At 42.5% G+C, this 13910-nt stretch overlaps 1 protein-coding gene across 1 annotated transcript; it reads right to left on the bottom strand.

Annotated features, from left to right (window-relative positions):
• Positions 1-104: 104 nt before the first annotated feature.
• LOC143159252 (NELL2-interacting cell ontogeny regulator 1-like) lies at positions 105-13910 on the bottom strand. The gene is made up of 4 exons (XM_076335799.1): positions 13849-13910; positions 11547-11686; positions 9638-9726; positions 105-4733 (listed from the first exon to the last, which is right to left on the bottom strand). Exons 2-4 carry the CDS (start codon positions 11668-11670, stop codon positions 4662-4664), a joined length of 285 nt encoding a protein of 94 aa, XP_076191914.1. The 5' UTR covers positions 11671-11686; positions 13849-13910; the 3' UTR covers positions 105-4661.

The raw sequence follows: 13910 nt of genomic DNA, 5'->3' as shown, positions 1-13910 counted from the left end.
AAGCTGGAGTTAGAAGGTTAAGGAATATCTACGTGGAGATTAAACTGCATAAACCTATGCATAAAAACAAATACTATGCTTGAAACTAGAGCAACAGGCCAGCATATTTTACATTGTGATTTTTATTTAATAAGTTCACAACACCTGGAGGTGTGACGGCCACCTTCCAGTGCTATTGACATGACAACTTCTTTGCCCCAGACAGCTTTCAGTGCAGTCACAAAGCAAGAGACAACTACATAATGCAGTACAGGGAATAAAACAGGACAAGGTGTATGGTGAGAAGGATGCATGCATGTTCTGATGGCCCTATTAAATTCATATGAAACAACAGTTTGGATTTAACAGGGACCTTTGGATTTTGAGGAGAAAAAATGCACTTCTTGGAGGAGGCACAGAAGCAGTTTTAAGTATGATGGGAAGAGAAAGCCTGTTTGTACTAACGGTTTCATTTTTTATGTTAAAAATGTCAGGCTTTCAGAGGGCAGAGAAAATACTGTATGTATAGATGAAGAGGAACAAGAGGCAAAACAGTGCCAGAGCCATCAAAGACATAGGACCATAAGTCTGGAGATTTCCCAGCTCAGCAGCATGACCACAGCAACATACAATCATTTTCAGACATTTTTCACATGCACAAGTGTTTGCTACTCATGAGTGCATCGCTGCAAGATTTCTTTATGGCAGAGGAGAGATGATCTGCATATCCAATGGTCAGCACAAAGGACAGCTAGGACAGTGACTTGAGCAAAAAGCCAAGACAGAAGCAGAGGAAAGGCCACAGGGCAAGGAGTGAAAGCTAGACAGGACTGGGCTTGTATACTATGTAGAAGACGTTAATATCCAAGTAATTATATAGCTTCTTCCTGGCAGTAGGCAAATGTTTTGCAGTAGCATTTCTTTCCCTTCAAAAAGGAGCCTTTACTCCTCCCTTTGGAGTGGTCTCTGCAGTGTCCTGGGCTGCGGAAGTAGGGCCGCTGGCCTACTTAATGGTGCCCTGTCCTCGGGCAATGGGGAAACCCAGAACTTCAAGACTTTCTAAAAGTGTTTGTTTCTAAGGGATAAAAAGGAGTGGCTCTCTGGAATGCAGGGAGGTTTGCTTTATGAATTTGGGAAGAGGTTCATTTCTACACATAAGAACAACTGCACCAGATCACACCAAAGACCCTTCTGAGGCCAGTATCTCATCACTAGCACTGACCAATAAGAAATGTGTAAGGAAAAATATAAACCCAGGTCAACTACAATGTCTTCCTACAACACTGTTAACCTGCAACAACTTGTGGTTCAGGGACCTCCTGAATCAAAGTTGGTGTTTTTATATTTAACAGTTTGAATAGGATTTTCAGGCATGAGTCTGAACAGCTGCTTTTTAAACCCACGTAAATTTTTAGCATCAGCAACATCCTGCAATGAGGACTTCCACAACTGAAACACGCGGTAGGTCAAGAACGTTATCCTCCTATTTGCTCTGACCCTGCCTCCAGCTGGTTTCATTCAGTGCACCCCACTTCCTTCTTTGGGAAGGGACAGCAAACAGTCATTCTCTGGTCACTCATGGTTTTATAAGCTTCTATCATCTTCTTCTTCAGTCATCTCTTGTCCAGACTGAAGACTCCTAGTCTGTACATTACTTCAGATTATCCTAGCTGCTTTTGTCAGCAGTTTAACTGGTTCTGCTGTATTCTTTTGCTCTATAGAAACGGTCTTGACTCGTCACTGTGTCATATTAAACCTGAGTTTACGTATTCAAATCCTTCAAAACTTTCTGTTCACTTGCCTGGAACAGATATTCTGGTTGCTGGGTGCAATTCCCAGACCTCCCTGCTAATCCTTTCTTAGAACCGGTGGCATATTAGCTGTCTTCTGTTCTCCTGCTATTTTGGTGGTTTTGAAAAAGAGGTAATACAGAACAGTCATTCAACTAAAGGAAAATAGGTAAGGTGGGCTTTAAAGCATCATACAGCAATTTCCGCTAAGAAATTCCTGGTTCTAATGGATCTTCTGCAGACTGAAAGGAATCTTTAATTTTTCAGATTCTGAGGAAGAGAATGAGAAAGTTATTCCCCTTTCCCCATCTACTCCCCTCCTGGCTGCTTTCTCAATAGCAACAGCTATTATGTCCTGTATCTCACTACCCCAGTTATGGTGATGTGAATCAGGAGGTAGAGGTGTGGCAAAATGACTGAAGGAAAGTATTTCCACATGGTCAGATTTTCTTTTGTTCAAGCAGACACCAAGGGAAAAATTCATCAAGATCTACAGGTGTTTCCAGTTGTGCCAGAACATCTATTACTCAATGCCAGGCAAAATCAGCAGCTGACCATGGCCGGGCTCCTGTCCACACCTATAACAAGCTGGTGAGCTTACAGCATCCTGCTGGACAGTCCATGGATTAACTCAGCTTTGGGAGCAGAGTTTTCACCACCAAACTGTTCTGGGACTTTCTCCAAGTTCTGCAATGGGAATATTGGCTTCCCAGGTAAAAAGAGGCCCTTCCCACAATGTCTTCACTGGACAGGGAATGAGATATCGGTGTTGCTTGGCACCGTGTTCACTCACTTCATGGTAAATTGGAGTGCCACTCATTGCTCCTGCAGTGCTGCCAGTTGGATGTAAAGGGACTGCTGACCTGAGGAGTATCAGCCCCACTGCCCACACTTGCAGTGACCACACACAGAGCCATCAGGACAGGGGGCCAGGGGTTCACCGAGAAATCCCTGGGCCTAGAGAGAGGGCAGTGCCAGACTGGAAGGGGGAAAGGAGGTCGCGCTGGAGAGGAGAGCCAAGGCAGGTCCAGAGCAAAGCAGAGGAACAAAGCCAAGCTAGCACAAGATGGGGATGACCCAAGTACAGCAAAAGCCAAGAAGCTCTGCGAAGCCATTCTGCTACAGCCAGGATCAGCTGAAGCCCTCTAAAGGAGGCTTTGCTCCAAGAAGTCCAGAAAATACTCTGCCATGCATGAGTAAGGACTGCTGCCCCTTCCCACTCTCCAGGAGTGGAGCTGCTGGTGAGGCTTGCAGTTACTCTTATTTTGCCCAGCAGCCAGATATGAGCAGTGGCAGTGCTCCCATGCTGTGTGAACAGGCTTAGTGGAAAACACACACCACAGGTGCTCCTTGAGGGAATTTGGAAAAATAACATTAGAATCCCCTCTCCAGTTCATACTGAGCTTCTGTGCTGGCCTATGTTCTGGACCCATGCAAAAGGGCATGCTGCACTTCTCAGCGTGCAGGAATTGGTTTTCCAAGCCCTGGACAAGCTTGGCAAGCCACTGAGGCTGTCTATCGTGTTCCCCTACTCCCCCAGCTGCTTGTTACCATACCTACAGCTGCACTGGCAGAGCAGTAGTTGTGTTTCCTCTCTCATCCACTTCCAGCAAAGTCCCACCAGTTTAGTCAGAGAAGTAAGGCCGCAGGCAGGCACTTTCTTCCAAAATCAGCTGAAGAGATTTTGGCCTTCAGATGTCCACCTCCCATCCACTCCCCAAGCCAGGTTAGCACCCCACAGCCCCACTGTTGGAGTGGTTCAAGACGGCCCTAAATCACATCAAACAAACTCAGAGCATCTACTCAAACCGCTCAGCCTAATTCAGACTTGTGAGTGGACACGTATCTTAGAATAAAGTGGTAGAGTTGAGGATAAAAGCCATCTCAGCTTTCAGGTACACAAGTCTTTCTTCATGCCTGAAACAAAAAAAAGCAGCTTTCAAAGGCAACTACAAAGAAAGACCAAAATGTTCAGAGTTCAGTCCATCACAGAATGGACCAAATATGTGTGACCTAACCACTGTGTTTCACCTAAAGTAAAATAAGGAGCAGTCTCATGAAGAAACTTCTTGGCACTGCTCAGAGCTTTCTTCAATGTGACGTTGAGCAGTTGCTGGTGGTAGCATTTGGTATACCCGGAACTGGCAAGGCTGCCTAGTCATACCCTTATTCTCCTTTCTACTCTATCCATTTGACCTGCTAAGATAAAGCTATTTAGAGATACAGTGGGTTAAGAATGGACTGTCCAGGGAAGGAGAGGAAGAAACTAAAGGTTTTAATTAAGACAATACTCTTATGCAGGATACCAGAAAACTCAGCCCTAAGATATAAACCGTTTTGGTCCAACTACAGCACACATATACCTCCTCATGACACATACCTCATAACAGCTGACAGAACTACAACATGCATGAATGTGGTCACAGTGCAGACAACAAACAGAAAAGACTTCCATCATCTTTAATACACAGGCAAAGCCTACAGAGACCACAATTCCCTGTCTCCATATAACTGGGTAAGGTGCCACAGAGATATGTTCATATTAGAGACAAAAAACAGCTGCAAGTGTCTCTAGAGCACTGCTGGCCATATTTATCTTGTGGGTTACACTTGGCCAACTCTGATTTAAAAAACAAAGCAGGTACATTTCTCCCCCACTCTAATACCAAGTAACAGATTTACTGAATTGAGTCCTTTCTGGCAACCAGTGGATGTGAAAAGAGGGTACTCTTTTAAAAAAAAACAGAACAGACAAATACATAAGACACAGCCCCCCAGTTTCCTCAGTATATTGGGGCATGCATGCTTGCAACATGAACTCCAGCTGTATTTTATACAGCTGCATTTTAAAAACCACTGAACAGGTGATACTCCTTAGCTGGCCTCCAGGATTCAGTTCAGCAGATTTGCAGTTACACAGTCGCACAGATTTCTCTTTTCCACCTGAAGAAGCAGAGTTTCTGTCTATAAGAGGGAAAGCAAACATCAAGAAACAAGTGTCAGCACTGTAAAACTAACTAGCTCCCAAAGAAAGATCCATTTTACTTTTGTTTTAAGATTTGGAATTTGTTGTATGAGATGAGGCTTGAGGTAAAAATCAGAGTTATTTCTTACTGCTCTGCTAAATAATTTAGCTTTTGCGTGATTAATTGGCATATCAACATGGCAATACTTCCTGTGACATGGAAAAATTCAGTCTGGCACACATTCATGTTTTTCACATTAGTACATTCAGTATGTGTCTGGGTGCTGTTATTTTTGTTTAACGTTATTAGTCTTTCTTACAATCTTACTTCAACTGCACAAACTGGAACATAAGCTCTCAAGTCCATGAGAGGCTTAAAAAAACCCCCAAAAACCTGTCAGAAGTTTTCTTTTTACTTAAAAACAGACTGAAAAAATTAAATTTAGAGTATTACAGCCTGGACTCACTGTTGAAAGTTATACAGAGAAAGTAAGGCATAATTTAATCATAGAATCATAGAATATCTGAAGTTGGAAGGGACCCATAAGGATCATCAAGTCCAACTCCCAGCTCCTCACAGGACTACCTAAAACTAAACCATATGACTAAGAGCGTTGTCCAGATGCTTCTTGAACTCTGACAGGCTTGGTGCCATGACCACTTCCCGGGGAGCCTGTTCCAGTGACCAACCACCCTCTCAGTGAAGAAATTTACTTCTGTTTTAACTTCTTCTGCTTCACTGTTGTTACTGTTAATATGCTGTTGGAGCCTAAAATAGACAACAGGTGCTGAGCTGGCATACAGCCGTCACAGTTGAAACATGTGATGAGATTGCTGGCTTCTTTAAGGAAAGGGGTCCCAAACTGGTGAAAGCAGAGGTCCCCCAGTTGAACTGGGGTTCATCAATATCAGGTGATCATTGCTGCCCACAGGGATTTTCTGGAGCAATGAGGGCAGATTGGGAACTTCTCAGAGCTGGAGCTGGGTATGATCAGAAAGGCCTGCACCCTCTCAGCCTACCTGTGCGAGAAGGGACTGAGGACCAGGGAAGGGACAGCAGGGCTGCATAAGGGAAATTTGGGAATCCTTCCTCTCTAGCACACACAGAGTTTGGTTTTCCTGGCTGTTTGGAGCACTTGTGACTTCAGTAGGTGCATGATGGAGCACAGAGCTGTTTGACATCAACATCATATCTTCATCTCAGTTTGTCTATCATGAGCTGAAGCTGTATCTGAGAATCAGTCTGATCCAAGAGAGGACTTCCTCCTTATTGTCATGGGACACACTAGCTGTGGGAACTCCACTCACCAAATTAATCCCCACTGGTGTAATCCCCAGCTACACAAAAAAAGGGCATTATGAACACTACCAGCTCTAAATGCCAGTGAAATCCATCCTTAATCTGCCTGTTTTGTGATTTTTGTATGATATGGAATTGCCACGTGATTAAAGGCTGTGTTTTAAAAGCTGTGTTATCCATTGACCCACACCAGCTAAAGGCACTTAGAGCAGAGCTGGGCTGAAGCACCCTGCTTACCACCTGCCTTCTTAGTACAGGAAAAGATATCTTTTTTTTCCAGTTTTTTTTCCCAGATGATAAATCACTAGACACAGCCTTGTGGTTCTGTATTAAATCAGGTATCGCTTTTGATTGTTTCAGCTGCCCTGTAGAACTGGAAAGATCTGATCAGACTTTGCTAATCACCTAAAAGACACTCAAATCACCACCTTCTAACCATCTCCTTGACATCCTTTGCAATAGTTTGAATAAGGGAGGCTGACAGCATGCCAACAGCTTTGGAGCTAAGCCCCAAGGCTGCTTACCATCTTATATATCTTTAATAACATTTCCAAGCCTTTGTTTTTACTTTCATGGGCACATCTAAATTAATGTGCTTTGAACATTCCAAATAACCATTGACAGTTTAGAAAGGAATAAAGAACAAAATGAATGGCACTAAATACAGCTTTGCTGACTGTTTTGTGAGCATGATCACAAAACCATTTGCACAGAGATTTGTTATTATCCCCTGGTGGGTTAAAGCACGTTTTAAAAAAAATCCAAAAAACCAAAAAACCAGAAAAAAACAAACAGGGCAGGGTCCAGATTCTGAACCTACAAAAAAGCTGATAAGTTCCAGCTAAAAATGCAGGCCCTGAGCTCTTTAAGGCTGTAATGCAATGTCCGCTGGTTAACTCTGAAAAACGTGCTGGAATTTTGAAAATAAGTGTCTATAGTGCAGACTTACAGTGAACTGTGTAGCCCATGGACTGGATTTGTTTTATGGCCTGCTCCCTGCTGGCCTCTGTCTTGAGCAGCTTTTAGATGCAGTAGGGAGCTGGCTGTGAACTGGCTGAATGGTTTTGATGGTAGCAGCTCCCTCCCAGCAGTACAAGAACCCTCTCCCTAGTTCATGATCAGAGCTGCACCTGCCACATACTGCACTTTGGCTGAGTGGTGAATCACAGATATCCCCAGAAAAGATTGCCCAGAGTTGGTTACTGCTGTTAAAACTACTAATCCAACCTGCAGCCTGCTCCAAGGGGCCAGCAGCAACGGAAGGGTGGAAAACAGTATGCAGGGGGGCAAACAGATCTGGTATGTGCATGGATAGTAGCCAGCCTCTCAGAGGTGGTCTGTGACCCTTCTCTTACCACATGAGTAAAATGCAGCTAGCCTGTCAATCAGTAAGTGATCATCACATCAGTGTAGGTTACAAGAATGTCTAGTCTTGAGAAAGGAAGGAGATATAGCCTATGGCCCCCATAAAAGGTTATGATGTGACCTATGCTAGAGCCAGTTTGCTTTGTGAGACACCATGCAGATAACACAGGGCCAAATTAAGTGTGAAAACTCTTGAGTTGTGCAATAAAACTATATGGTTTCCCCTGTACAGAACTGCAGGGTGAGATTTGCAGGAGGAATTAAATGGGAATTTCCTCTCTAAGCTTTTGGGAATCCCTCCCCCTCCAACACAGTTAGGAACTGCTTAGTCATCATCTAAAAATCTTGCCTGCAAACAAAAGAGTTTTTCAAGGAAATTAGTGTCTCCAGTGGGAATATTAACAAAGGGAATTGTATTTTTGGGGACAGAAACATTTGCCCCACTAAGCAGCAAAACAGACTAAAATAGTCAAATGTAAAATATATATGTGGCTGAAAGCAATTGTCTTAAAACTCCCAGTTTGCATCAAATTAGGCCACAGATGAATAATAAAACTAAGAATTGAAACGCTGCAGAAGGCAGTTCCAAGAAGCCCTCAACTATTAAATGTTTCCATGCCTTTTGAAGATGTAGGCAGAATTCCTAGCTTAATGACTGGAATAGGCCTGTCCTAGTCCAGAAGCACTGAAGGATCTCAATATGGATTAAATTATTTAGATTTTAAAGTGATAAGGAAGCGATAGGTTTGTTTTGGTGAGAACATATCATGGAGCCACATTTTCAGGCTTGCTGTCAAATCTACAACTGTGAAAGTCAATAATAGGACAATCCTCTCAACTGAACCTTTTTTGTATCCTCATTTCCTCTCCTTGGCTGTCCTTTATTTTTATTTTTTAAAAAGTATTAAAACACAGTTGCTATCTCTGGGGGTCTTACTGCTACTCCTGCTTTGGATATCTGTATTTTATAAACCTTCTCTCTTGGTCTGCAAGCTGTAGGTGTCATAAAGGTCACTGCCATAGCCAGACAACCAGAGAAGATTTTAGTAGTTGAGGTATTTTTTAATGAAGATTTAGAAATGCTGGTGAAAAGTTCGAAGGTTTGTAAAAGAAGGAAAAGGTGTGCTAGAACTACTTTACAGCACAATCTGAACATCTTGTTTGGGCTGTATACAGTGCTCAGCAGATGTATTCGTTAACAAGATTTCTTCATGAAGGAGCCCAAAATACATTTGACCCATAATTATTGAACAGATTTTGTTTAACTGTAAATGTGCTACATACCAATCTGGTTGTGCTGGAATGTTTGTTTGGTTTTTGCAGTATGTCACAATTAAAGGCATCTTCCTTCCTGCACCTGCATTTTCACCCAAACATCATGGACCCTGCTTGGACTTACCTCAAACCATTGTTCAAAGATACCAGTTTGCAGGCTTTGAACTGTGAACAACCTTGACCATAGATTAGAACAGCAAAAAAAGTTTGAGCACCTTCTGTTGAAAAATCTGTGCAAGAGTGTAGATATAGCACTTCAGCTACAGGGTACACAGGAGGTGGGGAAAAAGCTACCCTCCTGAGACACCACTATCTGACAGCAGCTGGGATACAGCTAGTCACAGATTGCAGGTTGCAGTAGCAAGAGACAGATTCAACTTCCCTCACAGAAGGAAGATACCAACCTTGGCAAATTCTCCACACTGACTGCAAGCCAAACAAGTTTCGTTCCCTGTGCTGTTCTACTTTGTGGCATTTTTCATCATTATGGAATCAGAGCAATATAAAAAGTATCTACGAGATTATGTTTCCTCCCTTAGCCTCTCCCCAGGGGTAAAAGCACGTGCAGGGGAGTATTTTATTTCAGTAGGCTTTTTGTTTGAGCTGGCTCTCTCCTTTTGGGTAATAAATATAAATTATGCTCTTACCTTACTCCCCCGAACATAAAAACAAAGGTGTGCGCTCAGCAGAATAGCAGCGCTAATGGCTGTAACTCAGCAAGAGAAGGATAGAGGGCTGAGGACTTTCAGTTCACTCTTTCCTAAGCTTCCTAGTGTCCCTGATACCCCAAGGCAGAAGAATTCCACAGATTATTGCATAGAGAGGTGAAATGTAATTACCCAGTCTCACCTTAGAAGACAGGACAGTACAGTTGACTGTCTTGTGCAAAATCCATCCACCTTATCTATTTTTATCCACAGCATTTTCTTCCATATTAAAAAAAGAAATTGAATGTTTCCTTACCCTCGTGTCTAGATTATATGCTGTCTTCTTTAAATCCTGCAGAGCCCTCTGCATGAACTCAAACGCGTGGCAATCAACACAGGGACGACCTAGGAGAGCATTTAGTAGAGCATTTAGTAGAGAATCATGACTATGTGGCATGAAGTATTAAGTAGAAGGAATAAACAGTGATTTTGAGTATGAGGAAGAGCTACAGAAAAGAGTCCACAGAGTGAGTACTGATGTATGTACTCTTGAACAATCCAGGTTATTGTAAGTGGTCCATCATGATGGTCCACCCGGTCTCTCAATGACAAAAGAATTACTTCAACAAATGTGCATTAAAAATTTTCTTCCTCCTTTATTGCTGTTCCCCTCGTCCTTCTCTTGTCACAGTTCATAGTGTGGAAACACTAAACCCGTAACTTGAGTCTTTCATTTTGCTCCACCAACGCTGAGCACATTTTCAACCTCATCTTCAGATTTTTCAGAAATTACCTCTGAAACCATGAACCTGTTCCCTGGAAAATCTTGTCTCCTAATCTCACAAACTTGAGCTCTAAATAGAAAGCTAATAGAATAAAATTGACTACATTATCACGAAGACAGATCACTTAGCCTCTAACTTTGAATTTGATACAGCTTTGTCCAAAGCTGGTGAAGCAAGCAGCAGATAAACACAATGCCCTGTCATTAGTGGGCATTGCTGATAAGCAGAACTGCTGCATTCTGGACTAATTGCAGTGTTTAAGATAGTATTCCCGTATCTAGATATCCAGACTGAAGGTCACAAGGCTTGCTTTGCCTTGATCATCATGTAACACAAAGCTGTGCCCTAACAGATAGCAGTACTGAGACAGAACAAATATAGACATGATGAAACGTCTTCGAATCATCAGGCTCTACATATGCTCTTATTTGCTTCTCAGTGCCTGTGCCTCTCTGACAACTTCATAGGAAATATTGCGCAAGTGAGAAATTCTGAGCACAGGTTTAGTTTGCTCTTTGAGGTCTGGTAAGGAAGAGAGGATGAAACCTAGAGTGATGTTGGAAAATCCTGCAGTGTCTGTCAGCCTATTTTGCAAACACTTGATATTTGACTGATTACTACATGCCTCTGATAAGCTGGAGTATGAGCTTCCAGCTCATGATCTGTGTGCTAACCAGCAGACAGGAATCCTGCCTGCTGCAGAAAAGGAGTCTGCCAAATTCTTTAACTGGCTAGAGAAAAAAAAAAAAAAAAAAAGAGATAAAAATAAACATTGAACAGTATTACAGACCTCCTTTCATTGTTGTACGACCACCCAACCTTAGTGTTATTATATATGCACCAGACATAAGGAGAGGACAGCATTTTCCACATCAACCACTTGATGCAAGGACCTGCCATTATGTTTATGATGTACGCTAAACTCAACACAGATCAGCAAAAGAGAATTAGATGGTTGAAGACTGCAAGACTAAGTGTTGATAAAGTGTGCTTTCTTGGCATCTTTGTTGTGAATTTTTTTAATAAAAACTACTGACTTTAATATAGTAGACATTACCAAGAATGAAAGATGTAATGAACAGACAATGTCAGTTGAAAAAAGCAAGTCTCAAGAATGTCTCTGAAAAGCAAACAGGGTGACTCCTGGCATAGAAAGAGCTAACACAATGAAAGGGCTGTACAAAACAAAAAGTACAGAACAGTGGCACATTTCAGGTACAAGCAAGAGAACAACAGGCAGGAGATAAGGGTACAAGAGTGGAGAGCCTTGGATGCAGGAGAAAAACAGCACTGGTATGCTATCAACTTGTGATTTTAAAACATCATAAGCAAGACGTGCACAATAGTTTGAATTATTTGGACAAGCTTCAGTGATATCAAGTCCTGCAACATTAAAACTACAGTACAAGCTGTATGAGGCGACTGCAGGGTGGTACGTACTTTCAGCTGGTACGGCTGTTCCCGCTTCTTGATCAGATCTAACAGGCTTTGTGAGAAGCAGTGCAACCACAAAAACTAAAGGAACTGTAAGGACCACTCTTCTCAGAAGGCAGGGTGCCAGCATCTTGGGAATTGCTTCTCTGTTTATCAAGAGACACAAACAAGTCAGTGAGGAACATTACAGGTACAAGGTTTTGTTACAAAGAACTTAATGTTCCTGACAGCTAAAGCATTGGCAGTCTACCTTTGAAAGAAAAAAAAATATCAGAAGATCTAGAGCGTGGACAGTAGTTCTCTGTACTTTTCCAGCAGTGCACATAAAACCCAACTGGGAGAGAATGTCCCTAGACATGAAGGAGAAGATCAGAAGTCCCTAGACAGTTTTTGGTTTCATTTGCAAGCCAGGATGCCAGCAACTTTGCCTGCTCTGTGACTCCAATCTTTTTTCTAACTACACAGTCCCAGACCGGCACATGAATCTGGACAGCTGGTTCACTGTTAGACTTCGAGATCAAAACTGCGGGGATTATAGAGCTGGCTGAAACAGGCCTGAACCTGGAAATGAAAATTTTACCCACTCACTTGCTTTAGTGCCATCTTTTCACAAGTATAATAACTAAAGCTAACTGTTATCATTAACTACGCGCCACACTGATCATAAAAACTTACTCCTTTATGAAAGTAGCTGAAGGAAAAGACTTTTGTTAAACCTCCACAAATTCATAGGTAGAATTTCTAACGGTAAATGCATCAAAACTCTTTGACCTTCTGTTTCCCCTCCTAATCTGGGCTTCAGACTTATTTGCAGCCATCCATTTGTTCCTGAACATCACAGCCAGGCCACACCATGCCCTGAAGATAGGTACAGTCTGGTTCAGCAACACCTCCCCTTCACACAGAGGTAAAATTTTTGATAAGTACACGGGTTTCAAATGAAGCATTTTCTTGATCCAACAGGTAGGCTGTTTGGATCAAGAGGGAACATGGGAAACTTGGACTGGCTCAAGCTGCAACTGTCTATTACAGATTTCAATCCAAGCCTCAAGGATCCTGGCAAACTGCTAGGGTGGTCCTTAGTTCAGCCAAGTTTACGTTCCGGTCCTGTATGTTCAAATGGAAGAAAAAAAGAATCAAATAAAGTTAAGTTGTAGCAAGACAATAAAATCCACATAAAAATTCTCTTTAGCTGAACCCAGGAAAGCAGGACAACATTCTGTCTCTTCCTGATTTTTAAGTCGGTGCATACTAAGCAAAAGATCTTGCATAAGAAAATCAAATCTGCACGTGCTGAATGCAAGTGTACAGCACTCCCCAAACCAGCTTGTATTTCATATTTGGAAGGGCAATAGAGGGAGGCAGGAAAGGAAAGGTTTTTCCCCATTTTGCCACAAACACAGAATGGAACAAGCTTGCTCTTTGATATATGCAATCCACCGTTTCAGACACAGCTAATCCGAAGCTGCAAATTCTGCACGAACACTTGCAGCACGTGCAAACCAGCAATTGATCCGGGAAAGGAGCAGCATTATACACATCCCCTTCTTGTGCACCTCAACCTAAACATAAGAGTAGGGAATGGTTCAGAAGCAAGAGACACACACGTACACGTAGAGTCATGGATATATTTGGGCCCACACCAAAAAATAGATCTGGTAATGTAATTCCTATAACCTCAGAACTGGGCTTCCTATCCCTCCCACTATTTAGAAGTGATCTGATGTGATCCTTCCTATTTCTACAATCCTTAAAATAAAGGGATTAAAATCATAACAAGTGGCTTGGGTTTTCTGTTTTAATTAATGGTGATCTGCAATCAAAGCAAGTACAATCAAAGACACCAGGCTTTGCAACAGGATGCAGCAGTGTCTCCAAGTAACAGTAAATTAGGATAATACCAGCCTCCTTTGAAAGCACCTAATGCAGAAGCCTCCTGGTCAGTAGGAGCAAAGGTTATTCTCATAGTTGACTATAAGTGCTAGAAAGGTTCAACAAAACATAGCAGATACGCTGTTAAACTTCTTCAGGGTACCTTACACATCACCCACCCCAGCATCAGCTCAGCTTCATATGTGAGCCCCGCTGCAAAATAATTGCTCCCTGACTGCAGCAGTCACCTCAGGCCACATCTAACTACCGCCTCTTAGTTATTCTGTGGGAATTTGCTGTCTGCGAGGAATAATCACAACAGGCTTCAAGGGTGGTCTCTCTCTGCAGTGCAACTGGGAACGGAGGCAGATCTGTGCACGGACTTCTGTGAAAGAGAAAAGTAATCCCCTCTAACAAAGGAAAAAAATATCAGTACCTGATCTCTCTCTTGTCTTTGTGACGGTCTCTTTGAAATGGCCGCTGCAAACTGCTAACAGA

The sequence above is a fragment of the Aptenodytes patagonicus genome, chromosome 4, assembly GCF_965638725.1.
Source record: "Aptenodytes patagonicus chromosome 4, bAptPat1.pri.cur, whole genome shotgun sequence".
In the NCBI taxonomy this organism is placed as follows: domain Eukaryota; kingdom Metazoa; phylum Chordata; class Aves; order Sphenisciformes; family Spheniscidae; genus Aptenodytes; species Aptenodytes patagonicus.
The sequence above is the reverse complement of the archived record's forward strand: the minus strand, read 5'-3'. Positions and strand labels throughout refer to the sequence as shown.

Coding starts and splice junctions, on each gene's coding strand:
- LOC143159252 (XM_076335799.1), bottom strand. CDS start 11,670: ATGCTGGCACCCTGCCTTCTGAGAAGAGTGGTCCTTACAGTTCCTTTA. Junction 9,727..11,546: donor AACAGCCGTACCAGCTGAAA/GTACGTACCACC, acceptor ATGCTCTCCTAG/GTCGTCCCTGTGTTGATTGC. Junction 4,734..9,637: donor CATATAATCTAGACACGAGG/GTAAGGAAACAT, acceptor TCCCTCTTATAG/ACAGAAACTCTGCTTCTTCA.